The sequence below is a fragment of the Arvicola amphibius genome, chromosome 2 (assembly GCF_903992535.2).
Source record: "Arvicola amphibius chromosome 2, mArvAmp1.2, whole genome shotgun sequence".
NCBI lineage: Eukaryota > Metazoa > Chordata > Mammalia > Rodentia > Cricetidae > Arvicola > Arvicola amphibius.
The window spans coordinates 74,603,281-74,628,453 of record NC_052048.2 but is presented as its reverse complement, the minus strand read 5'-3'; the positions used below and the strand labels follow the sequence as shown (position 1 = coordinate 74,628,453).

Sequence of the window (25,173 nt, the reverse complement as noted above, 5' to 3'; positions counted from 1 at the left end):
ACGGAGTTCTGAAGGACTGTCACATGCACACATGCCATACCTTGACGGAGTTCTGAAGGACTGTCACAGGAAATGTGGGACTAGGCATGGAGCTTAGAAAAAGTCGGAACGTCTCCTTGATGGCCTGACCTATTAAGACAAGGACAAACAGCAGAAGGAAAATGTATAGCTTGTAGGAGTCCTTTTCTGTGGAAACAGTTATTCTAGAGAGGAAAGACAAGGCTGTTTGTACATATCAGGTATCGTAACTGTATGAGGATCAAAGCAGTGGTCAATCTTGAGACTTCCTGTTAGGGGGCTTGCAGTCTAGATGCCGGCATGCTTTGATAAAGAAATTAGATATATCAATAAAAATTTACCTTTATTTATTTAGTATATAGTTTTATTGGTTCTTTGAGAATTTTTGATCTTTCCATTTTCTCTCTGAACTTCTCCCATGTCCCTTTCATACAACTCTGAGTCTTTTTTTTAACACCTACCAAGTCCAGTTTGTGCTGCCCAAATAATCTTAGTTGTGTGACCTTCCAGTGAAGCATGATGTCCTTACCAGGGGCCCCCTCTCCCAGCAGCTATCAATTGCCAATATAGCTCCTGGGCTGGGGGCGGGACTTCATGACCATCTCCTGTCAGTCTTCTAAGGCTTCTTGAAGAGCTGGCAAGGAGCTGAAGGAGCCCTTCTGCCAGGAACTGTTTTTGTGACCCTGGACTCTGACCTGTGGTGAAGACCTTGTCACTGCTCCTTGGGTGTGAGGTCGTTTCCCCTTTCACCATTCCCCACTGAAATGGAGAAGGATGACACTGGGGGGAGGGGCCTTCCAGGGAGGGTGACTTAGTGACCGAGGCAGCTGGGCACCCTGTAAAGAAGCAGCTTGTTTCCTCCATGTGCAGCACTGAGCAAATGGGACAAGAGTCACAGCTCTTACCCTCTCTGGAAGCTTTCTATAGCTGGCAAAGCTCCCAAGAAAGTGCCATGGACACCCGAGGTCATTTGCTGCTCTCCCTATGGCATCCCGGCTCTGACTTTTTTTCTTTTTTTGAGATGACAGACAAGGCTGGCTTTGAACTTACAGAGATCCACTTGCCCCTGCCTCTGGAATACCGGGACTAAAGGTGTGCACCACCACTCCTGCCCCTGTACTATTTCTATTTGTTTTATTTTAGACAGGGCGTCTTGTATCTCAGGCTGTTCTTTAACTTGCCTTGGAGCCAAAGATGACTTTGTACTCCTGATCTTGCTGCCTTTACATCTCAAGTGCAGGGATTCAAGGACTGTGCCACAATGCGGAAGCTCTGCACTTTTCATTGTATGGGTAAGATTTATTGTCTTTTCTCGACCCAAGCCTGTTTTTCTATTTCTTTTTTTTAACAGGTGGCTTCCCACAGAATATGATGTGCAACAAATGATTCAGTGTGCCATCCCCTTACTCAGAGTTCAAGGCCTGTTTTTGAGTCCTGTTGGGGGAACTTTACCCAATTTTCCTATTGCTCAACTCTTTCTTCCCAATGAGAGAAAGAATGAGGTCTCTAGTGGAGACTCTCCATTAGACCATCTGGATAAGCAAAGCTGTGTAAGGATGGTGCCATTACTCAGAGGCAACGTGCATGACTTACTTGGATCTGTGAAGGTTTTGATCAGCTCTTCCATTGCCAGCATCCAGGAAACAGCAAGATGGCAGTTCTGCAGGAACACCCAGTTTCCAGTCTTCATTGCATCCTTGATCATCTTCTCGGCAATGGGGCCTTGTCCCTGGCCCAGGGAAATTGACTGCACTCTGATGGAACAACAGTGGAAGACTTTCATGCTATCTTAAAGCAATTTTAGTTAATTTAAAAATTACATTTAATTATATTCTCTGTACACCGCATGCGTGACACATGGGTACTTAGGTTTCATGGTGTGCATATGGAAGTCACAGGACAATTACAGGAGTTGGATCTCTCCTTTCACCATGTGGGACTCAGGAACTGAACTTAGGTCATTAAGTTTGGCTGCAGTTGTCTTTGCTCAGTTAGTTTCAGACTCTCTGCATAGTTCAGGTTGGCTATGAATGTGAAATTCTCTTCCTTCACCTCCTGGGTGTTAGGGTTATAGGTGTGCTCAATGACACCTAGCTTGCCAACCTTTTAAATGATCTCTTTTTAATATTTCATTTAAAAAATATTTCCATACTTCTGATGACATTTTCTTTTCTTTTTTAATATTTATTATGTATACAATATTCTGTCTGTGTGTCTGCCTGCAGGCCAGAAGAAGGCAGCAGACCCCACTGCAGATGGTTGTGAGCCACCATGTGGTTGCTGGGAAATGAACTCAGGACCTCTGGAAGAGCAGGCAATGCTCTTAACTTCTGAGCCATCTCTCCAGCCCCCTGATGATATTTGCTATATTATCCTCTATTGCTTTGCCTGCCATGTTATACGTACCAGCTATCAGGATTGATTTACACGCACAAGCCGAGGTACTGGTTAAAGTACATTTCATGTGTATGGCCATCCCACTGGCTCAGGGCTATATATAAACATGATTATTTTTTATTCATTGCTCTAAAGGGTCACTTTCATCAAAAATTGTTTCCCAAATTATGTGGCTCTATTTCTGATTTTTCTATTATTCTCTTTTAGTCATCTACTCATCTAGCTTTGACCAGGACCATGTCTAAATGACTCTAATAGGTTAGAGTAAATCTTGACGTGTTAAAACATATCATTTCAGAAACTTTAAAAAAATTTAAAATTATTTTTATTGAGGTATATATTTTTCTCCACTTCTTTCCCTTCCTTTCCCCTTCTTTCCTATCCTCTCCCATAATCCTCCTGTTCCCAATTTACTCAGGAGATCTTGTCTTTTTCTACTTCCCATGTACATTAGATACATGTATGTCTCTCTTAGAATCCTCTTTGTTGTCTAGGTTCTCTGGGATTGTGAATTATAGGCTGGTTTTCTTTTTCTTTTTGCTTTATGTCTAAAATCCACTTATGAGTGAGTACATATGGTATATGTCTTTCTGGGTCTGGCTTATCTCACTCAATATAATGTTTTCTAGATCCAACCATTTGTCCACAAACTTCAAGATGTCATCATTTTTTTCTGCTGTGTAGTACTCCATTATGTAAACATACCACATTTTCCTTATCCATTCTTCGATCGAGGGGCATTTAGGTTGTTTCCAGGCTCTGGTTATGACAAACAAAGCTGCTATGAACATGGTTGAGCACATGTCCTTGTGGTACGATTGAGCATCCTTTGGCTATATACCCCAAAGTGGTATTGCTGGGTCTTGAGGAAGATTGTTTCCTAATTTTCTGAGAAATCACTATACTGACATCCAGAGGGCCTGCACCAGTTTTCACTCCCACCAGAAATGCAGAAGTGTTCCCTTTACCCCACATCCTCTCCAGCATAAGTTGTCATCAGAATTTTTGATCTTGGCCATTTTTACAGGTGTAAGATGGAATCTCAGAGCTGTTTTGATTTGAATTTCTCTGATGACTAAGGATGTTGAACATTTCCTTAAGTTGAACATTTCCATTTTAGATTCCTCTGTTGAGAGTTCTGTGTTTAGGTCTTTACCTAATTTTTTTTATTGGATTATTTGTTCTTTTGATGACCAATTTCTTGAGTTCTTTGTATATTTTGGAGATCAGTCCTCTGTCCGATGTGGGGTTGGTGAAGATCTTTTCCCATACTGTAGGCTGCCATTTTGTCTTGTTGACTGTGACCTTTGCTTTACAGAAGCTTTTCAGTTTCAGGAGGTCACATTTATTAATTGTTTCTCTCAATGTCGCTTAAGTAATATTTATTCATTCATTTTAACCACTGCAAGTGTTCTGTTAGTTCAGTGTCTTCTGGTATATGCACAATGCTGGATGACTAGTGACTGACTGCTCCCCGACCAAGCAAACCTCATATCCACTTTTAAGAGTTCCTCAGAGAAACAGAACCAACACACACACACACACACACACACACACACACACACACACACACACACACACACGTTCTTACTGCAGATGCATTCTCATGATACTCACAATTGTGTGTATGTGTTCACATATAGGACAGAGCGGGTATTGGCTCATGTGGTTATGGAGAGCAGGCTAACCCACAGTCTTCCACCTGAAAGCTGATCATAGCAGAAAGGTGGTCATTTCCTCCAGTCTGGGCCACAGGCTTTGAGATGGGGGTTACTGCCAGAGGAACATGTCTCCAGCTGTCCTTTCTGTGCTTTTCTGTTTCCTCCCCTGGGATTTTCACATTTGCATTTCTTAGGCCTCCGCTAATTTTTCTTCATCCTTTTTTCTTTCTGCTCTGAATGATGTCATCTGACCTGTGTTCACACTCACTGTGTCTTTTCCCTGCCTTTCTTTCTCCCTTTTTTTCTTTCTGCTCTGAATGACGTCAGCTGACCTGTGTTCACACCCACTGTGTCTTTTCCCTGCCTTCTCACACGCACGCTGCTCCCCTTTGGTGGAACCCTCATGTCAGTATTCTGCTTTTCCCCTCTACAATTTCTACTTGGCCTCTCTGTGTAAATCCTGCCTATTGATATCCTTATTTGGCGAGACATCCTTTGTGTTTTCCTTCCGTCCCTTGTCTATGCTTTCCACTATTAGGAATAAAATTAAAACAGTCCAAGACCTTGTTATTCAAATGTCGAATGTTCTTACTTATATGTAGAAAATAAAAACTTGATTTTGTTTTTCGAGACAAGATTTCTCTTTGTAGCTCTGGCTGCCCTGGAACTCACTCTGTAGACCACGAGGCCTCAAACTCAGAGATCTTCCTGCCTCTGCCTGCTGAGTGCTGGGATTAAAGGACGCTGCCACCATCTGGCTAAAAAGTTGATTTTAAAGCCATATAGAATAGGATCATGGTTCAAACTGTCTGGGGGAAGGGGGTTCAGAGAGGAATAAAGGACAGTCAACATGGGCAGGGTGCTGGTGGACAGGAAGATTATGCTAACTGGTTGACAACAGTTAATAGCATCTTTCAAAATTGCTGGTAGAGAGAATTTTGATAGAGATGCAAATCACACAGATCTGATCCTAACATATGGTATACATGTTTGATGACTCATAGTTACTGTGTGTGTGTATAATGTATATATACTTACAGTAACTCATGGTTACTATGAGTCAGTTAAATATATTTGAAAAGTTTTATTATGCTAAATTCAAGGTCTTACATTCTTCCAAGTGAGTTACTAATTATTTCGGCTGTGAATGAACATACTCTCCCATTTTCTTGTTTCTTTGGATGCATTGTAGTTTTTGATATGTAGACATTTTGAATATATGATGTGGCAACTATAGTAACTGGGTTGTCGCCATTCCCTGATGTTCACTATTGCTACTTGTGTGGTTGCTACTTTTACTTAGTGACTTTTCTAATGTACGTATTCTTTGCAGCATATATACACCGATCTCTCCTGTTGGCTGGCTTTGTGGTCAGTTGGTAGTGAAGCAGGGCTTTACCCAATGTCTGGAGTGACAACAAAGTGCTCAGATTTGCACGTGGGCTCTGTAAGTCTGCACACTGGTCAGGGATGAAGACCACTCAGCCTGCCTGACTGTCAGACTGGGGCATGGTGCTTTCCAGACTTCAAGTTTAGATTGAAGCAATGGCTCTTCTTAGGTTTCAAGACTTCAAGCTCATACCATCATGGGTCCTGGATCTCTGCCTCCCAGACAGCTCTTCAGAGCCTCCAGGGTGCTGACTGCAGAACTTGGACCTCTCAGACTCCCTAATTACAAGACATGATCCTGTTCCTTATAATACGTTTCAATACATTTTAGTATAAGGTTGATATGGACAATAGCAGTATCATATATACACATATATGTCTACGCACAAACATATGTAACTATAGCCTCATGGTGTGACCTTACCGTTCTGCATACCCACTCTCCCGGGCAAACCTTTGAAAGGCGCCCATGGGATCAGAGCCTGTGCTCAAGATGAACACCAGCGGTGTGCTGCTTGACATGTCCTGATAGAGAGTGGCCAGGTCTACTGGAGGTGTCTCGATAAACTGCTTGCCAAGATTCTCTATCACAAAGTCTGTAAGAGCAAAAACGACCTGAAAGTCAGAAAGAAAAAAAATGTTAAAAGTAGTATGTGGGATGAGGATGTTTTACATTCCTATCCCAGTTTCCTCTCTCTTAGAGGAGGATGCACTGTACTTTGATACCTAAGAAATAACTTATTTTATCTTTAATTATGTGTATGTCTGCATGTGGGTATATGCATGTGAGTGCAGGTACTGTTAGAAGCCAGAAGGGGGCACTGAATCCCCTGGAGCTGTGCATGCCATGTGTGTGCAAGTGATCAGCTCTTAGCTGCCTGAGCTGGGAACCAAACTTAGACCTCTGAGTGTGTGTGTGTGTGCGTGTGCATGTACACATGCACACACATGTGCACTAGAGGGCATGCATGTGTACAAAGGCCCAAAGACAACTTTAGAAGACTGGCCCTCTTTCCACCTTGAGATCAGGGCACTGAGCTCATATCACTAGGTTTGTGCAGAAAGGGCTCTCACTCCCTGAGCCTTCTTGCGGCTCACTAAGAATTTCATTTTTAGAATAAAATTTCATCTCTGTATCTAAACATGCTGCTTCTGAAGGAGGCTGAATTTGTGTACAAGACTATAGGACCCTGTGGAGATCACCTGTGTTGGAATGTCCCTAGTCTCTTGAAGGAACATTTGACTCCAGCAGTTAGGACCATTGGACACCCAATGGCCCTGCTTTAGAACAGACGTGGGCACAACAGGTTAGGCACCTTACAATCTTGACTCCGAGATCTTGTCTCTGGTCTCATCTGTTCTAAGGCTTCAACCATTTAGCTAATTTATTTATTTATTCAAGGCAGGATCATATCATATGATCCTAGCTAACCTGGAACTCACTATGTAGATCAGACTGACCTCACAGAGATCATAGAGATCCATTTGTCTCTGCCAAAGAAGTGCTAAGATTATAGGCATATGTTGCCATTCCTGGTCCCCAACCCCATTTATTTATCATGTCATCATCTGGAGCAAACAGAGGGACCATGTTCCTGAATGATTCCATGAGGGTATCTAGTTGGAGGGGGTGATGCCTGGCATATTGTCAATTTTAAAATCTCCTTTGCAGTGTGATCCGGCCCATGGTCTTGACTGATTTGGGTTTTTGAATACTCATACTGTGGTGTGACTGACTTATTCTCATTTCTAAAACACAATCTGAATTCTAGACTCTTCCATGTTAACTCATGAAGCAAATTTTGTTAGGCAGTATAAACCTTAAGATGTTTGGTTGAATGTCCAGACAAGAACCTTCAATAAGTGCTCTGTGTATTGTCATAGAAGTCTGCCATTTATAGTTTTTTTTATATTTTAAAAAATGATTTTATTTTTATTTAAAATTGTGTGTGTGTGTGTGTGTGTGTGTGTGTGGTTATATGTTTGTGAGTACAGAGGCCAGAAGAGGGAATCTGATCCCCTGTAGCTGGACTTACAGGCAGTTGTGAACAGCTTAATGTGGGCACTGGGAGCTGAATTTGTGTCTTCTGCAGAGGTAGTATATTCTCTCAACTGCTGAGCCATTTTACAACACTTAGAGAGCCCAGTTATGTGTAATCGTAAGACCAGAAATTATAGCTTAACCCTTCTTATTCAGACTTATGTGTGGAAGAATCATAAACCCGATTCTCCACTCAGCTCCAGCATTTACTAAGACAAGACCAGATCTTGTTTCATTGATACCTCTGCTCATTCCTTCAGTCCCCAGAGTGATGATATCAAGCAAGCCTCATGTCTCACACCATTTTACCTTTAAGGAATTTGGTATGTTTTCGTATGACAGCCTTTTAATAACATAATCACACAGTTACTAATGATAATCCATTAATTTCAAATGTATAGCCAGTGTTTACCTTTGTCTGAATTGCAAATGTGTGTGCATACATGCTTAAATTAAAAATATGTCTACTGTACAGTCAAAATAAAGCTTATGCATAAAGATTGATTTCTCTCATACATCTATCTTTATTAAAAAATGCTTCTTTTGAAAGCTAGGGAAATGACTCGGGTATTAAAAGCACTGGCTGCTCTTGCATAGGACCTGGGTTCAGTTCTTAGCACCTACATGGTTCCAAAGGATCCAGTGACTTCTTCTGACCTTGGCAGGTGGCAGGCACGCACATGGTGCACACAAGTATGTGCAGGCAAAACACTGATACACATAAGATAAATATATGTTTTTAAGTAAAACTTCTTTTCCCCCTGAGAAACAAACACACAGCTGCATAAACAGACTGTGTATCTTACAACATTTCTCACATTGAGGATTTTCTAGTCACAGTAGCTTAGTCACCAAAGCTCTTCTTTCTGTGGGACTGATGCCTCTTGGTACCACGCATTTTGCCAACTTTCCCCTGCTAGCCACTGCCCCATTTTCCTCGAAGCCTTTCCATATGCTTCAGAGTGATCCTTCCCAAAGTGCTGCTGGGTCCCAGTCACTCTGCCTCCATCCAAGGTGACACATGACAAGCTCAGGGTGAATGTGCACATTCAATATCCTAAACTCAGAGTTCCTTGTCCTGTAAGTCCAGGGCATCTTATCTCCTCTCAGGTAGCTGTGGGGATGGCCAACCTGAGATAATGACCATTGTCCAATGTCATCTGTTCATAACAAAGCCTCTCTTTTATGACTCATTTTCCTAGAAGACTCTTAGCCATGCTTTCAGTGATGTTGTAGCTGTTAAACTTTCTCTGCAGTCATCTGTATCCCACGCCAATCCCAAACCCATTTTCCCACAGAGATAGGGCAACACATCAGTAGTTTCCAGCTAATTCCAGTGAGTTCTCCCCACTGTATCCTTCTCCCGTCTCCTTCTCTCCTACAAAGAACAGCTTCCGTTTCTATTTGGTGCCTCCGGAAACTCACTGTGAGGGTTCTTAGCAGGTGATATTGGGCCTTTATTACCAGCAAAATTGGGATCACATCTGCGCAGATGGAAAGGAACCCTCAGCATGCATTGTTGCCTCACCGCAGGGAAACCGCAAGCCTTACTGTTTTCCAAGTTGCTTCTCTTGGCATTCTTCCTGATTCTGTGACTCCCCATTTTCCTTCCCTGAAATCAGGGCTCCACATCTCATCCTCTGCCCTGGGAACTCCTATTGTACTAAATATTAGTCTCCCCGTCACAATAACCTCATCTGGATTCTAACACACAGTTCTCCCTGGAGTTTCTACACAGCCATCCACTCTGACAGCTGGCAGACACTGACAGCTCACAGCCATCTTTCTTTACCTCACACATTTATCCCTTCCCTTTGGCTTAGTTTTTGATACAAACAGCTCCACCCACACTGGGGCAGAACCCGGGAGCCACAGCAGTTCCTCATCACGTCCCTGCTCTCTCGACAATCTGCTACTTCTGTCTTAACTTGGATATCTGGGATCTCTCCCACAGACTACTTTAGTAGGTTTCAAACAGGTCTGCAGACTATGGTTTTGTGCCCATTAAATGCCTCCTCCCCATTAGTGCGAAGATTAGTTCCCTGCCAAAACCTTCCAATAGACCCCAATCCTATGTGTGAGAAGGTGAGAAGGCGGACCTTCCCTAATAGTGTACAGCCGACAGGAGGTGACCAGTTTCCCAGCTGGCTTTTCTCTTAGCCGTCAAGGAAAACACACTCTACTAAAACAATCATTTTTATTTTTAAAGTCGCTCCCAAACTTGGCTGTTGTTAGCCACAAGTAAACGTATGACTCACAACTAGCTGAGGATCTTGGGTAGAAATGTTATGATGTTGTCCTTTAATTTAAAAATGATGACCCACCTTTTCTTCTTTGCAGCATTTAATAAGAATTAGCTTATGGAAAGAGCTGAAGTCTGAACCCCAAATCCGGTCCTTTCCCTCTTCCTGTTTTGATTTAACATAGCCTTCCCAATTCTGTGGGTTAATATATGTCTCAAAAGATCCTGGAAAGACAATTTTAAAAGATGCTTTTTAAAAAATAGAGCAGTTTTGAGTCTGAAATTAAATAAATACATGTTGCTAGTTAAAAGAGGGTACCTACGCTTACTGCCAGTTTTTTTAAAATACGACTGTGAACACATTAACCACTCCCCTACTCAAACTAGTTAGAAAGCAAAAAATTTAAAATGAGATCACAAAGCAGAATCCAACAGCAAAACACCTACAAAAAAACCCAAGAATTCATCAAGAGGTTAAATAAAGGGATGTATAGAGATATTATACTAAATAATGGTGAAATTGGAAATGATTAGAGTAACAGCAGGTAAAACAAAACAAAATAATAATTAAATAAGGCAATAGATCAAGTTCTACAAATCAAAATATAAATTATATAATAAAAGCACAACAAAATTAATACATATATTAGATAATAACATAAAATCTATCAAGCAGCACCTGTTGGGGTAGTAAGAAAAGCAGAAAAGAATACAATAATGTTAAGAAACAGCATACAGGGGGCTGGAGAGGTGGCTCAGAGGTTAAGGACATTGGCTGCTCTTTCAGAGGACCTAAGTTTAATTCCTGGCTCCTATGTGGTGGCTCACAACCACCCTTAACTTCTGACCTCTGTGGGCACCACACATACACATGGAATACAGACATACAGGCAAGTAGAACACCAATAAGCATAAAAATAAATACATCTAAAAAGAAAATTTAAAAACTAGCATACAGCTGTTAGCCTTCTGCAGAATACTGACTCTGGTATATGTAATTTGATTGAGATAAATAATGTATGAATGCATTGACATATACTACCGCATGCCCAATACACAGAGTCAATCGTTCCTCCCACATCACTCCAGCTATGCAATATTCCCAAGAAATGAGGGTTAGGATGCTAGTTAGCTTTTAAAAAAGGTTTATTTTTTGATTTGTGTGTGGGTATCTGCATACACACGGACAGGTGCCCACAGAGGCCAGAGGAGCGCATCCTGGAGCTGGATTGCTGGGTGTAACTTCTGAGGGCCTAATAGCAGCAAAGAGCCAAGGACACCTCAAAACTGAGTGTCACTTATGGGGGCAGAGCCAATTCAATCCAGTTTGAACCCAAACAAACCCAAAGCACACAAAAGACTACCGCCGGGGTTCTCATTTACTATCTAATTTCTAGTGCTTTGGCATCTTTAAACACTGGATGTTTTATTTTAAAGATTAGTTTGTTTTTATTTTATATATTAAAATAACATGTTTATTATTTGGTAACTTCATATTTGCATAAAATATATGTTAATCGTCTCTGATTTCTCACCATAACTCTTGCCAGATCCACCCCTCTCTTCCCTCTACTTTTATTTTTATTTCTGTGTATGTGTGTGTCTATGTGTGCTGGTGCCCAAAGAGGTCAGGAGAGGCCTCTGGCGTTACGGGTGGGTACTGGGAAAGTGAATCCAGACCTCCTGCAGGACCAGGAAGCTCTCAGGCACTGAGCCATTTCTCCAGCCCCTTCATATTCAAAGTAATTTCTCTCAGCTAATAAAACCTATTAGTTGATCTACTTGAAATCCACAAAAGGCTATAAGCTGATATAATTATGAAGACTGAGTTAAGGGTGACAATGAGATTAGTGACTAAATATTATCAGTGAAGACCTAAATCTCACTTTTGGAGCATAAATCTGTTAGAAATAGAAACTTCAACAGTCTCCTACAGTTTTAGCTCAGTGGACAGGGCTAACACTTTACCATCTTATTATTTTATCTAGAAGCAATGGAGCGCTCCCAGAATTACCCTGTCTGCCAACCCAACTCCTTCCTTCTTTCTCTGTCTGCACTCAGTCTCGTCTAGTCCTCTGTCTTGAGTCCATCCCTAACTGTCCATTTATGGGCTTCTCTGATGAGTAGATTTCATGTGGGATTCTGTAATAGCCTCTAGGTAGCTCATTAACCGGTGTACTATATTCAAATGCAATGTATATTTGAAGCTATCATCGAACAGCATTTTTTGGTAGTCTTTATTTGGAAGTCAAATGAGAATATTAGGATCCCAGAAGTTCTGGTCCACATAGACTCCATACTAGCATACTTGCTGGTGTGCTTAGCTAGATAAATAGTGATGTTAGAAGTATGAACTTCATGTCAGTACAGAAGAAACTAAGATGATCTGTGGACGGCCCACTTTGAAATCAAGAAGGGAAAAAGAAAATCTCCGCAAGATGAGACAGTAACAGCAAATCCAGGCTGGTCCGCTCCTCCAACTCACTAATGCTGACATTCTGGACCAGGCGTTTCCTCTCCGTGGAGAGCTCTGAGCATTATAGGGTGCTCAGCAGCATTCTGGGTCTCTTTTCACCAGACACCTGCAGCACCACCCCTGTGCAGCAACGATATCTCTGGATGTTACCAAATATCCTCTCAGGGCTAAACATTTTCACCAGTTTGGAAAACAGAAATAGATCAATAATTGAAATAAATATAATGAACTAAAATCTGCCTGTTAATAGAGACTCTTACATGTCTCTCAACAGCACCGCACCAAAGATACACCCAAGCCATCAAACGACACCTCAGACTAAGAAGAAATAGAGTATAGAAATATAGAAATGAAGGTTTGCCAAGAGAAACTTACATCACAAAAGAGATTTTTTTCTTTTGGTTTTTTGAGACAAGGTTTCTCTGTGTAGCTTTTGAGCCTGTCCAGGAACTCGTTTTGTAGACCAGGCTGGCCTCGAACTCACAGAGATTCACCTCTGACTCGCAAGTGCTGGGATTAAAGGTGTGTGTCACCACTACCCAACACAAAAGAGATTTTTAAGGGCTGAAGAGGTGGTTCAGCAGTTAAGAGCACTGTCTGCTCTTGCAGAGACCCTAGTTCTGCATGTAACCTCAGGGCTAGGGTATCAGGTGCCCTCTTCTGACCTCCTCAGTGCTCCCACACATAGACAATGTACATAAAGAAAAACAACTTAAAATAGATTTTAAGTAAAAAATATTATTCAGAGTAAAGAGAAATAGTATAAAAAACAAAGAATTTATTTACTTCACATAAAATAACTTAATTTGCATAGAATAGCATAATCTTATAAGATGTAGTAAAAACCCTGAAAAGCTACTAACAGAAACCGCCCATCGCCTGGTGCCCTTCAGCACGCCCCTCAGAACTTGACGGGATGAGTACGAAACTACCAGTGAAATCAGAGGCAGAGTACGCTGGAGCTGAACACCACATATAGATCTTGCCTCCAATAAATGAGATGCACAGAACATTTTCCATAGATAGCACATGCATCAGGCTGTCAAAATGTCTAAAGAATCACAAAGAATCAATCTTAAAGCAAAAGATGATTTTCATTTTATAACGAGTTGATCCAGAAAATAAGGCCCTTGAATATTAATTGCTTTTGAACTACAAAAAGCAGTCTTAGAATGGAAAGAGCACATTTAAGACATATGGGGAAGAAAAGGCTACAGATCAGAGCTGTTGTTGCCTACGGCCAAAGGGGAAGGCACCGAGAAGCAGCGGGAAGGATTCTGCGGTGTGGGTACTGTCTCGTTTCTCAAGGCAGTGCTGGTTTCCAAGTGTGTAAGCGTGTGACGTCAAGTTGCACTTCTGGCTTCTCAGAGTACATGCCATCCTTTAAAATAGTTTAAAGATCTATGGACTGCAGCGAAAGTGCCCTAAAGGTGGTAAAACAGGGGCTGGGAGATGGCTCAGTGGGCAGAGAGCTTACTGTGACGCATGAAGACCCAGGTTCGGATCCTCAGCATCCATGCAAAAGCCAGGCATTGATGTTCTTGCCTGTAACTTTAGTGATGGACAGTGGAGGCAGGTGGATCTCTGGCCAATCAGTCCAGAGGAAATGGTTAACTTCGGGCTCACTGAGAGACCCTGTCTCAAGAAATAAAAGGTGGAGAAGTGATAGAAGAAAGACATCTGAGGGGCTGGAGAGATGGCTCAGTAGTTAAGAGCACTGGCTGCTCTTCCAGAGGTCTGGCGTTCAATTCCCAGCAACCACATGGTGGCTCTCAACCACTGTAGTAAGATCTGGCTCCCTCTTCTGGCCTGCAGGCAGAACACTGTATACATAATAAATCTTAAAAAAAAAGACATCCAACACTAGCTTCTGGTTTCCTGGCTTCCATAGCTGCCCAGCTGAATCACCCAGCTGCATCAGCAAGTACATCCGCCCATCACACACACACACACACACACACACACACACACACACACACACACACTGTAAAATAGCCATGGAATATTCACAACTAATAGGCGAAGCACTCAATTCAAGATATTATAAAAGCAATTAACTTATAATTTTTTGGCAAAAAGTATGACATTGGAGAAAGGGTGAATGCATGAATTAAGGTCAGGACTCAGGAGTCCATTTACCCCTCCCCCCATCAACAGTCCACTTTGTCTCTTACCTACGCGCACAGAAATGGGATGTAGCAGGATATTTTTCGTAAGTCCTTCGAACACTGGAAATGTTTCTTCTAAGTCACAGCAGGAGAACCACATGTGAAGAGGCAGCCAGGAAGCTTCCGGCTTAGGAGGGCGCTCCTACAGGGAGACAGGACGAGGTCAGAGTTTACAGAGACAACCATGACAGCATGCTCTTGCAGTTTGTCTAGGGGAAAAGAGGCTGTAACAGCATGCTAGAAGCAGCCGTTCCGGGCGGGGAGTGAGCTTGTGGGTACGGGCGCCTATGCAAGAATGAGGACCTGAGTTCAGATTCCAGCAGCCATGTTAGATGGCTCACACCACCTGTAACTTCAGTTTCAGGAGATCTGAAACTTCTGGACTTGGTAAGCACTTGTGTGGTCCCCCAATATACATATAATTTAAAAGAAAAACTATTAAGAACACATACATATGTGCACACATGCATGCACACACGCATGCATGCATGCAGTGCACACACATTTACTTTAGCTGTGGTGAGCATATATGGAGTTATTTCAGATATTCCTAGAAATCTCTATTGTGCCACCCGGCAATATTTCGTGAAGTACTACATAAGGATGAACTGATTTTCAAAAGAGAGATAACTATGGTCTCAGGCTAAAACTACTTCTAAATAGATGCCTGAGATTTTGAACTGTGATTTCAACCAGTTTGTTGCATACAAATTATACACCATCCAATTGAGCTGTTTAAAGCATGTAATCCAGTGGCTCTCATGCTCCTAATGCTGTGACCCTTTAATACAGTTCCTCATGTTGTGGTGACCCCTGATCATAAAATTATTTCATTGCTACTTCATAACTGTAATTTTGATACTGTTATAAATCATAATTAAATATCTAGTATCAGGATATCTGATATGAGATCCCCAAAGGGGTCTCAGACTACAGGATGAGAACTGCTGATATAACCCAATGACTTTGGAATATTAACAGAGGAATGTAACTGTTCCACAGACAGTTTTAGAAGACTTAATCCCCTAAATATCAGACTGTACACAGACATACTCCAGGAGACATATCGGGTTAATTCCATTGCCGTACAAGGTGTATAATGCAATTAAATGTTACACTGAGTTTCGGGTTTACTATGGAACATGGAATTATTTTACACTATATTGTAGTCTATTCCATATGCAACATTTAGCATTATGTCTAAAAATGCATGTGCCTAAATTCAAAACATCATTGCTAAAATTTGCGAATCTGAGCCTTTGCTGATTCGCGATGTCTTCACAGGTCCTGGGGTTGGTGGCTGCTGACTGTTCACCGTGGTGGCTGTGGCAATTTCTTAAATCAGTGCAAATCTTGCCTCTTCCTTCCACTACAGACTTCTCTGCAGCTTGAGACGCTGCTGGCAGCATCTCACCCACAGTGGAATAGCTTTCAAAGCTAGAGTCAGTTTTCTCAAATCCTTCTCATTCAAGTAAATTTGTGTGAGTTTGTTTTATTTTTATTATTTGTTTATGTTTATCTCTTTGTGTGTGTGACATGTGTAGCGGTGCCTTCAGAGGTTCTCTCTGAAGATGGAGAGGTGCTCTCATCCATTGAGCCATCTCTCCTGTTCGTTGTGTGATACTTTAAAGCCCTTATTATTTCCACAACCTTCAAAACATCTTCACCAGAGGTGTTTCCTTCTCAAGAACTCACACCCTTGGTCTGTAAGAAGTAACTTGGGTTTCACCATGAGATTAGAGCAAATCAGTCACTCTCTCCAACTCCCCAGACACTTCCAATTCCAGTTCTCTGGCTTTCTAAAAATGGCATCTCTACTTCCTTCCTGTACAGAAGTCTGGATCCCCTCAAAGCCATCTATGAGAGTTGAAGAACTTACTCTACATTCCTGTTAACCCCTCTGTTAAACCGCGGGTAGTCAGAATGGTGTCCTGATGTTGAGCCCTTTCCAGAGGTTTTCAGTTCAGTTTGCCCAGATCTCTAGAAGAATCATATTCTCTGGCAGATGTCCTCATGAGATATGTTTCTAACATAGCAGGACTTGCAATCAATTGCTCCTGCTCCCCTGGGCCGTAGAGGAGGATATTGTTCCAGAAAGCATGGAGACAACATTTACCTTACAAATCTTCATGAGGGCTCTTGAGTGACCATGAACACCATCTACAAGAGTGGGATCTGTTTGCTCTGCTGAGCTGTAGATCTTAATAGTGGGTTCGAGATGTTTAGTGATCATGTTGTATACAGATATGCCACTTCTTTAAGATTTGTTTTTATTTTTATTTATGTGTTTATATGCACCCGTGCATGTGGGTACCTACAGAAGCCAGAAGAAGGTGTTGGATCCTCTGGAGTCAGAGCTATGGCAGTTGTGAGCCACCTAACATATGTGCTGAGAACTGAACTCAGGTCCCCAGCAAGGGCAGCAAGCGTTTTCAACCATCAAGGCCTCTTTCCAAGCCTGAGATGTGCTACTCACCAGGCTCCAATTCCACTTAGCACAGTGGGGGATCTTTACTGTCATTCGCTCTATTCAATTCTTAAAATATTTTTTAAAAATTATTTTGTACAATGTGCAAGAAGAGTGTTTTGCCCACATGTATGTATGTGCACCACATGCATGCAGTGCCCACAGAGGCCAGGGGAGGGTGCTATATCCCCTGGAACTGGAGTTAGGCATGTAGATGCTGGGAACTGAACCTAGGTGCTTTGCAAGAGCTGTCAGTGCTCTTAACCTCTAAGCCATCTTTCTAGCTTTAGTATCATTATTAAGGCTTTAGGATTCGAGAGTCAGTCTGTCTTCCAAAGATTTGAAGCAAGCATTGGCTTCCCCTTTCTAGCCATGGGAATCTTAGAAGGCATCTTCTTCCAGCTGTCTATGTTGGGAATCTGTTGCTCAGAGAGGCTTCTTTGTTTCTGGTTTCAAACTTTTCTTCTGCATCTTCTACCCCTCTCAGCCTCCATAGACTTAGAGAATTGGGCCTTGCTCTGTGTCAGACTCTGGACTGAGGGGATGCAGTGGTTGGATCTGCATCAGGCTCTGGATGGAGGGGATGCTGTGGTTGGATCTGCTTCAGGCTCTGGACTGAGGGGATGCAGTGGTTGGATCTGCTTCAGGCTCTGGATGGAGGGGATGCTGTGGTTTGATCTGCTTCAGGCTCTGGACTGAGGGGATGCAGTGGTTGGATCTGCTTCAGGCTCTGGACTGAGGGGATGCAGTGGTTGGATCTGCTTCAGGTTCTGGATGGAGGGGATGCAGTGGTTGGATCTGCTTCAGGCTCTGGACTGAGGGGATGCAGTGGTTGGATCTGCATCAGGCTCTGGATGGAGGGGATGCTGTGGTTGGATCTGCTTCAGGCTCTGGACTGAGGGGATGCAGTGGTTGGATCTGCTTCAGGCTCTGGATGGAGGGGATGCTGTGGTTGGATCTGCTTCAGGCTCTGGACTGAGGGGATGCAGTGGTTGGATCTGCTTCAGGCTCTGGACTGAGGGGATGCAGTGGTTGGATCTGCTTCAGGTTCTGGATGGAGGGGATGCTGTGGCTGGATCTGTGCCAGGCTCTGGATGAAAGGGATGCTGTGGCTGGATCTGTGCCAGGCTCTGGATGGAGGGGATGCAGTGTTAGATCTGCTCTGTATGGAGAGGATGTTGTGGCTGGATCCATCTTTTTTTTTTTATCATTCATATGCTTGCTGGAGTGTGTTGCTTTTAATTTCCTTCAAGAGGCCAGTGTGGTGACACAAGAATTTAGCACCACCACTCATGAGACAGAGGCAGATGGATCTTTGTGAGTTTGAGGTCTACTCAGTGAGTTCCAGGATGGCCAAAGATACATAAAAGAGGGACCCTGCCTCAAAAACAAAACAAAACCCCATCAAAACCCCCAAACCAAACCAAACCAAACCAAACCAAACCAAACCAAAGACCCACCCAACAACAACAACAACAAATTGTCTTCAGGAGCCTTCCCTTTGCTCTCACAGTTCCACTCACTGCCTGGCAGAAGAGCGGGGCTTCTTCAACCTTAATTGGTTTTGGCTTTAGATTCCAAGAGAGATGTTCATGAGAGGTCACTGCGTGGCCATTAGTTGGCCAAGTTTCTTCTCAAAGTGTTTTATTTTATGTGTACAAGTGTTTGATGCATGTATGCATTTACACCATGTGCATGTCTGGTACCCAAGGAGGTCAGAAGAGGGCAGTGGATTCCCTGGAACTGGAGTTACAGGCACTTGTGAGCCACCGTGTGGGTGCTGGGACAGAGCCTGGACCCTCAGCAGAGCAGCCGGTGCTCTCGACAGTCAAGTCATCTCTTCAGCTGCCAATTTAGCTTTTTATTTAGGATTACAATTTTAAGTCAGGGTGCAAATTAATAGGTTTCCTTATGGGATTTTTATACAAAGGTCCCATTATACTTTGTTCTAACTTGTCCCTTCCTGCAGCATCTTCTCCCAATTCCTCCTGCACCCCTTTGCTGGTAATTAGCCTAGTTTTCAATTCTCCCAATTCAGGGAATAGGGAGTCCCAAGAAAAGAGAAGAGAAAGAGCTAGGGTAGCTGGTTGGTTGAACAGTAAGAACACACACATTTAAGGTCACTGCTTCATTGAGTGTGGCATGTGACACCCCAAAACAATTATAACAGTAGCACTGAAGATCTCTGAGCACAGATATAATAATATTGAGAACTTGAAGTACTGATAGAATGACCAGTGTGTAACCCAGTCATGAAGTAAGCCCATGCTATTGGATAGCGGCCTTAGATGATCTGTAAGTAAAAACATGGCTGCAGAGCCCGGAGCCAAGGGCTGGAAACCGAGGTTTGCCTGGACCCCTTGCTATTTCTCCCTGCACTCCCTTCCATCCAGTCCTAGGAAATACTAAATTTGATCAGTGCAAATGTTCTCACAGACAATGTTTCACACCTGGGCGTTCATTTCTTGTATTATTCCAGAAAATCTAATGTACCTTGTAAGGTAGCAAAACCCATGTGACACAAGATAAAAATGAAAATTATAGCTTGGCTGTGGTGGTGGCGCACGCCTTTAATCCCAGCACTTGGGAGGCAGAGGCAGGCGGATCTCTGTGAGTTCGAGGCCAGCCTGGTCTACAAGAGCTAGTTTCAGCACAGGCTCCAAAATTACACACAGAAACCCTGTCTCAAAAAAACCCCAAAAATTATTAGAGTTAAAATATACAGGTAAATAGGTAATGGTAAAAAATATATCTCCAAACATATTTTTTCCCACAAGACAGCGTGGGAAACCGCACGCACACAGACACATGCAACCCACACGGGACACAGAACCGCTCTGTGTGACGGAATCACACCAAGGACCCGGGGTTCGAACTCGGGACCTCGCTTGCACCAGCGCCGCGCGATTAACAGGCTGAGCTATCGCCCAGCTCGCTTCTCCAAACATATTTTAAAAATTTAAAATTGCATTTATTTATGTGTGTGCATGGATGTGGGTGCACATATGCCAAGATGCACATGTGGAGGTCAGAGGAAAATTTGTGGGAGTCATTTCTTTCTTTCTATCCTGTGGGTCTTGGGGTTAAACTCAGGTCACCAGGCCTGGCAGCAGGCACCTTTAACCTACACTGCCCACTGTCCCTTTCACGAGTGAAAGAGAAAATATTCACCTTTCATTTTACTTTTTTTTTATCAGAGAAGGAAAATTTCAATTTAAAAAAAACTCCTGAGAAATTTCTAAAGAGGATTTCTGTGTTCATTCTGAAGAGGATTCTGTGTGACAGGGTCTTACTATGTAGCTCTGGCTAGCCTGGAACTTGATATGTAGATCAGGTTGGCTTTGAACTCACTGTGATCCACCCGCCTCTGCACCCATCCTTTACCAAGTCTGGTCATTAATTGATTAATTTTTTTTTGATTTCTGGGTGTTTTTAAATCTTTGAATTTGGTGGATTTTAAAATCCACCAAAAATCTCTTTTGAAAATATGTGTTGCTCACGAGGAACACCAGCAAACAAGCAACGAAAGAGACATGGGCTGTGGAGACTTAGACACCCGTGAAGCAGTCCCTCTCAAGCATTAATGCATTCTGGAAAGTTCTTTAGCTTCTCTGAGTCTCCCTGTGAGAAAACTTCATATTTGTAAGACAGTTAATATTTTCTGTTTTTTTTTTTTTTTTTTTTTTTAAGATTGTCCAGAAGAGGATGTTGAATCCCTTGGGGTGGAGAGATAGGTAAGCTATCAAATGTGAGTGCCGGGAGGCCAGCTTGGTCCTCTGGAGCAGTGGTAAGCCCTTTTGGCCACTGAGCCATCTCTCCAGTTTCCCAGATAATTAATTTTCTACCTCACTGGCTACTCGAGCTGTTTCTGAGGGGAGGACAACACTACACACAAGGCAAAATGTTAACCCAACTCTACAGTCAGCTGGTGGCACTGCTGAGGTGTGACCGGGCCTTCTGGCTGTGCAACACTATGGGGTGACTGTGAGCTGTGGTTTGGATGGGAAAGGCCCTCACAGGCTCCTGTGTTTGAACAGCGGGTCTCTAGTTGACGGCACTCTGGGTAAGGTTGTGGAAGCTTGAGGAGGCAGAGTCTTGCTGGAGGAAGCGGGTAACTGATGAGTAGGTCTTGAGGTTTTATTGCCTGGCTCAACTTTTTTCTTTTTATAAGTTTAGACCAAGGACATGTCCAAGCCTGAATTCTCCACTTCTCTCCTTTGCTTTTTTTTTTTTTTTGTCTTCCGTTTCTGCCGTTTGTAGTTAGTGGGCCTGTTGGTAACTTAGTTGTTGCATGTGTCTGATCTCTGTTCCCGGTGTCTGTCCCTAACAAGAAGAGCTTTGTTCTGTATTTATTAGACAGCACTGAAAACATGGTTTGAGAAGGGATAAGGGATACTTTTTTTTAAAAACAGCAATCTTTAGCAGAGTTTTACAAGGGAAGAATTCACTGACTCCCAGGGCTCCAAATCAAACAGATGTTATCACCTATTTCCACGTGTTGCTTCCGGCCTTTATGCTGGCCCCACTTCCAGTCCTAGCTCTCCTTCCCGACTGTGCACCCAGTGTGAGCACAGGCTTCCTGCTCTGCTGCCCTGCCATACCCCATGATAGCCCCGCCCTCTGCTGACACCCCCCCTCCATAGCTCCGCCCCCTGCCGAGCTCCAGCGGACACTTCCTTCGTCAGGTTGCTTCCTGCTTCCGGTCAGCTATCTGGTCACAACAGTGAGAAAGGGAGTGCGCGCTAACAGGTGGGAGGATTTCACCCTCTCGGCTACCTTATCCATTCCTGCAGCGCCGCGGAGGAAGAAATTCCACTCAGCCTCATTCAGCTGCCCTTGCTGGCGCATGATCTCAACGCAGAGCATGAAGCTGTAGATGAGCTTGTGCTGCTCGAAAAGCCCCCGGGAAACATTGGTGTATGCAGTGAGCAGGGTCTGCTGCAGGAGGATGTTCAGGCGGTACTGCAGATCGTCGGCCTTCTCGGAAGTTTCGATCGTTGTGTTGAACAGCTGAGGAAGAAAGGGACGCTTTGACTAATCCTCTGTGGAGCAAAATCCCTTGTTCCTCCTGTCTGTCCCCATTTTGACATTCAGTGAGCAATGTGGTAGGCTAATAACACCTTGGGAAAAAAAATCTAGAATGGATCTCAACTTGCTGAGATTTGGGTTCTCTAGACCACTAGAGGAAAAAACGGCTCCCTTTTGTCCTATTTGTCCAGGTGTTTCCATTTGCACAGGAATTGTGTGGCTGCTGTGGATGAGTGGAAATGGTCTCCTCACTCGAAGAGACTCAAGAAGTGCTGAACAGTGCACAGCCTCACGGAGGACAGAGGGTGGGAGAGCTTCAGCACGGCCTTCTGGGAGGTCTGGCTGTAGCTGCAGAGAGACACCCTCCACCCGAGGCAAGGTGGGGTAAGTGGCCTTCAAGCTTACCAGGTGGAAGAAACAACTGTGGAGTAGCTGACTGCCCCTCCCATCTGTAGTCGGGGCTGTGTTCTCTTCCCTCAGGTCTAAACTATCCTGAGCAACTCACTAGACCTCAGCCTGAGTGCAGTGCGTGTCACTCAGGGCTGGACCAGAAACCTGGCCTGTGATCTTTGTGCCTTTGCTTCAGGGAGATGCTCTCTTGACACCCACCCCATCTTCTTGTAGCAGGATGGCCAAGGCCTTGGAGTGGCCACTGACCACGAAGCTGTGTAGTTGGAGGATCACAGTCACATGAGGGCTAGTCTAACTACTAATAGAAACCACAGGAAGAGACTCCCCACATCTTGCCGTATGTTCCTGATGAATACCATAAACCAGGAAAGCTAGCCAATGTTAATTAAATTCGAAGAAAATCAAAAGAGGGGGAATTGTAAACAAAATGTACCATTTTCCCCCTAAAGAGTTAAATAAAACAAAATGCCATTAAAAAAAAAAAAAAACCACTGGAAAGAGGCTCTTTGGAAGAAATTTCAATTCCTCCAGGGCCAGCACTTCTTGAAATCAAATATGTGCACAAGGTTACACTTTCTGCTCCAAATCGCTTCTGCTTCTCAGCTGTGACTCTCTAAATTATCCAACCAAGAAAGAATGTGACCACTTGGAGTGAGGCAAGAACCCCTCTGTGTTAGGAATTAGGACCCAGAGGGACTCCTGCCAGGTGTGCTTGCCAGGTGAGTGGACACAGCTACGCACTGTTCTGAAGAAGTAAACCTTTTGCCTTGCCAAGCCACTTTGGACAGTGTGGTTATTTTCTTGAGATACTAGACCCACTTCTTAGAGGGGTCAATGACCCAGCCATGCGAGGAAGTCATTGCAGGTGCACAGCCCGGCCAACTTGCAGAGGTGTGTGGCCAGCCTTTCCGGGGAAGGTGGCATTCTGCCTGGAAGGCAGGGTGCTCTGGATAATAGAGAGTGCAGTCGGCACATGAACCAGTGAGTCTAGCAGACTGGGTCAGTTTGGCTGCTGTGACGCAAGGAATCAGGTACTTTTGTCCTTCTCACTGTGAGCCACGCAGGAGGCGGTGGAGGCCTCTGTTGTACTGTTGTGGGCATGAATGTGGAGGATTGGAAAAGTGGGGTACGCTAACTGCTCCACATAGAAAAGGGGACAGTATATGCTGTGAACTGGTAGGGGATGGGGAGAAAATAGAGGAAGATTGGAGAACACACAGCAGAAGACACATGGGATGATCAGGTCTAGCTAGGGTTTAAGCCGAAGCCCGTAAATGACAACATTGCACTCTTCCATTGGGTTCCTACTTAAATGAGTAGTTGTTAATTGCTGTTGCTAAAGCAAAAGCTGGGGGCAGCTCTGAGGATATGGATATGCTACGTCGTCCCTCTCTGGCCACCTTCATACTAGCTATCTGAACCCCATGACATGCTATATATCGTAAGTATGCATAAGAATATTTATTTGCTGACTTTTTTGCCTTTTTCCACTGAAGCTTTTGTATCTATAAAAAGTGCATATTGAGCATACTCACATCCACACTATTTTTATAATTTTTTAGCTAAAATTCTTAACTTTTCCCCACCCTCTAACTATTTAGTTTTTAGATAAAAGAGACAACATAGACCTGACAGGAGGAGCAGGGAGGTGGAAGACTGGGCTAGTGAGGTACTCATGGAGTGAGCTTTCTGTTTCCCTGAAGTCTTCAGTGAACACAACAGAGCTGGCTCAAGCTCCGTGACTTAAGATACTGAGCGTGGCTATAGAGACGGTGCGGCATCTAGTCAGCCTTCCTTGGGAGAGATCAGGTGAGAGTCAGTGTGAGCGCGAGGCAAGAGAGACTGAAATGAAACAGGAGTGTCTCACCGTCGGGTGGTGGAACAGAAACGGAGCAAAGAAAGTGAATCCTCTGAATCAAAGACACCAGGAAGATGGTGCAGGAAACATTCTGGGGAGGGGTGGGGGAGACACAGGAGCCAGCTTCGCTAAGGTCGGTGCCAAGCCCGCTGCAGCATAGAGAGAACAAAGTATGGGGGTGAATATGTACAAAGTAGAAAGAGATTGTTTTTCATTTTCACGTGTGTGGTGTGTTTGTGCATTTGCGTGTGTGTGATGTTTATGAACACTTTGTGTGTGTGAACATGTGCACATATGTGAACATGTATGTGGAGACCTGAGGTTGATGCTGGGCACCATCCCCAGTCACTCTTCCACTTACTAATTAAGACAGGGTCTCTCAATCAAACCCAGCAGTCACCCATAGGGCTAGTGTTGCAGGCCAGCTTGCTCTGGGGATCCCCTGTTTCTGCCTTCTGAGGCTGGAATTATAGTCAGGTACACCTAGCATTTGCTCTAGTCTTCATTATTGAGCAGAATGCACTTTAACCATTGTACCTTCCTAATGCTGGGACCCTTTAATACGATTTCCCAAGTTGTGGTGAACCCAATCATAATTTTTTGTTGCTACTTCATAACTGTAATTTTGCTGCTGTTATGAAACATAATGTAACTATCTGTGTTTGCTGATGGTCTTAGGCTACCCCTGCGAAAGGGTTGTTTGGTCCTCCAGAGCGGTCGTGACCGACAGGTTGAAAACCAATGCCTTAAAGAGATTCTTACAACAAAGGTGGGCAGGCCAGAGGGAAAGCAAGCAAGCTATTTAGCTGAGGAAGCAGAGAGGAAATGGGCCTTGCCAAGCTCCGCCCTCCTCTTCCACTGCAGCACTCTGCACTCACTGGGCACTGGACTCCTTAGGTGACCTGGTAGATGGGACTATTCTAGAACTCTGTGCCTGCACCCCAAGTCCTGGAGGATTTTACCCCCAAACTTGATTCATGGCTTGTCAAAGGCAACAAATGACCCACTTTCAAAGGG

General features: G+C 43.7%; 1 protein-coding gene across 1 annotated transcript in view; it reads right to left on the bottom strand.

Moving 5' to 3' along the window:
* The window catches only part of Dnah6 (dynein axonemal heavy chain 6), a 190,608-nt gene that overhangs the window by 24,876 nt on the left and 140,559 nt on the right, over positions 1-25,173 (bottom strand). Inside the window, exons 60-65 of the mRNA XM_038319156.1 lie at positions 21,636-21,869; positions 14,399-14,534; positions 9,831-9,973; positions 5,890-6,080; positions 1,612-1,772; positions 41-129 (exon numbers count right to left, since the gene is read on the bottom strand). Of these exons, the coding sequence (XP_038175084.1) occupies positions 41-129; positions 1,612-1,772; positions 5,890-6,080; positions 9,831-9,973; positions 14,399-14,534; positions 21,636-21,869 (954 nt within the window). The remainder of the gene's footprint in view (positions 1-40; positions 130-1,611; positions 1,773-5,889; positions 6,081-9,830; positions 9,974-14,398; positions 14,535-21,635; positions 21,870-25,173) is intronic.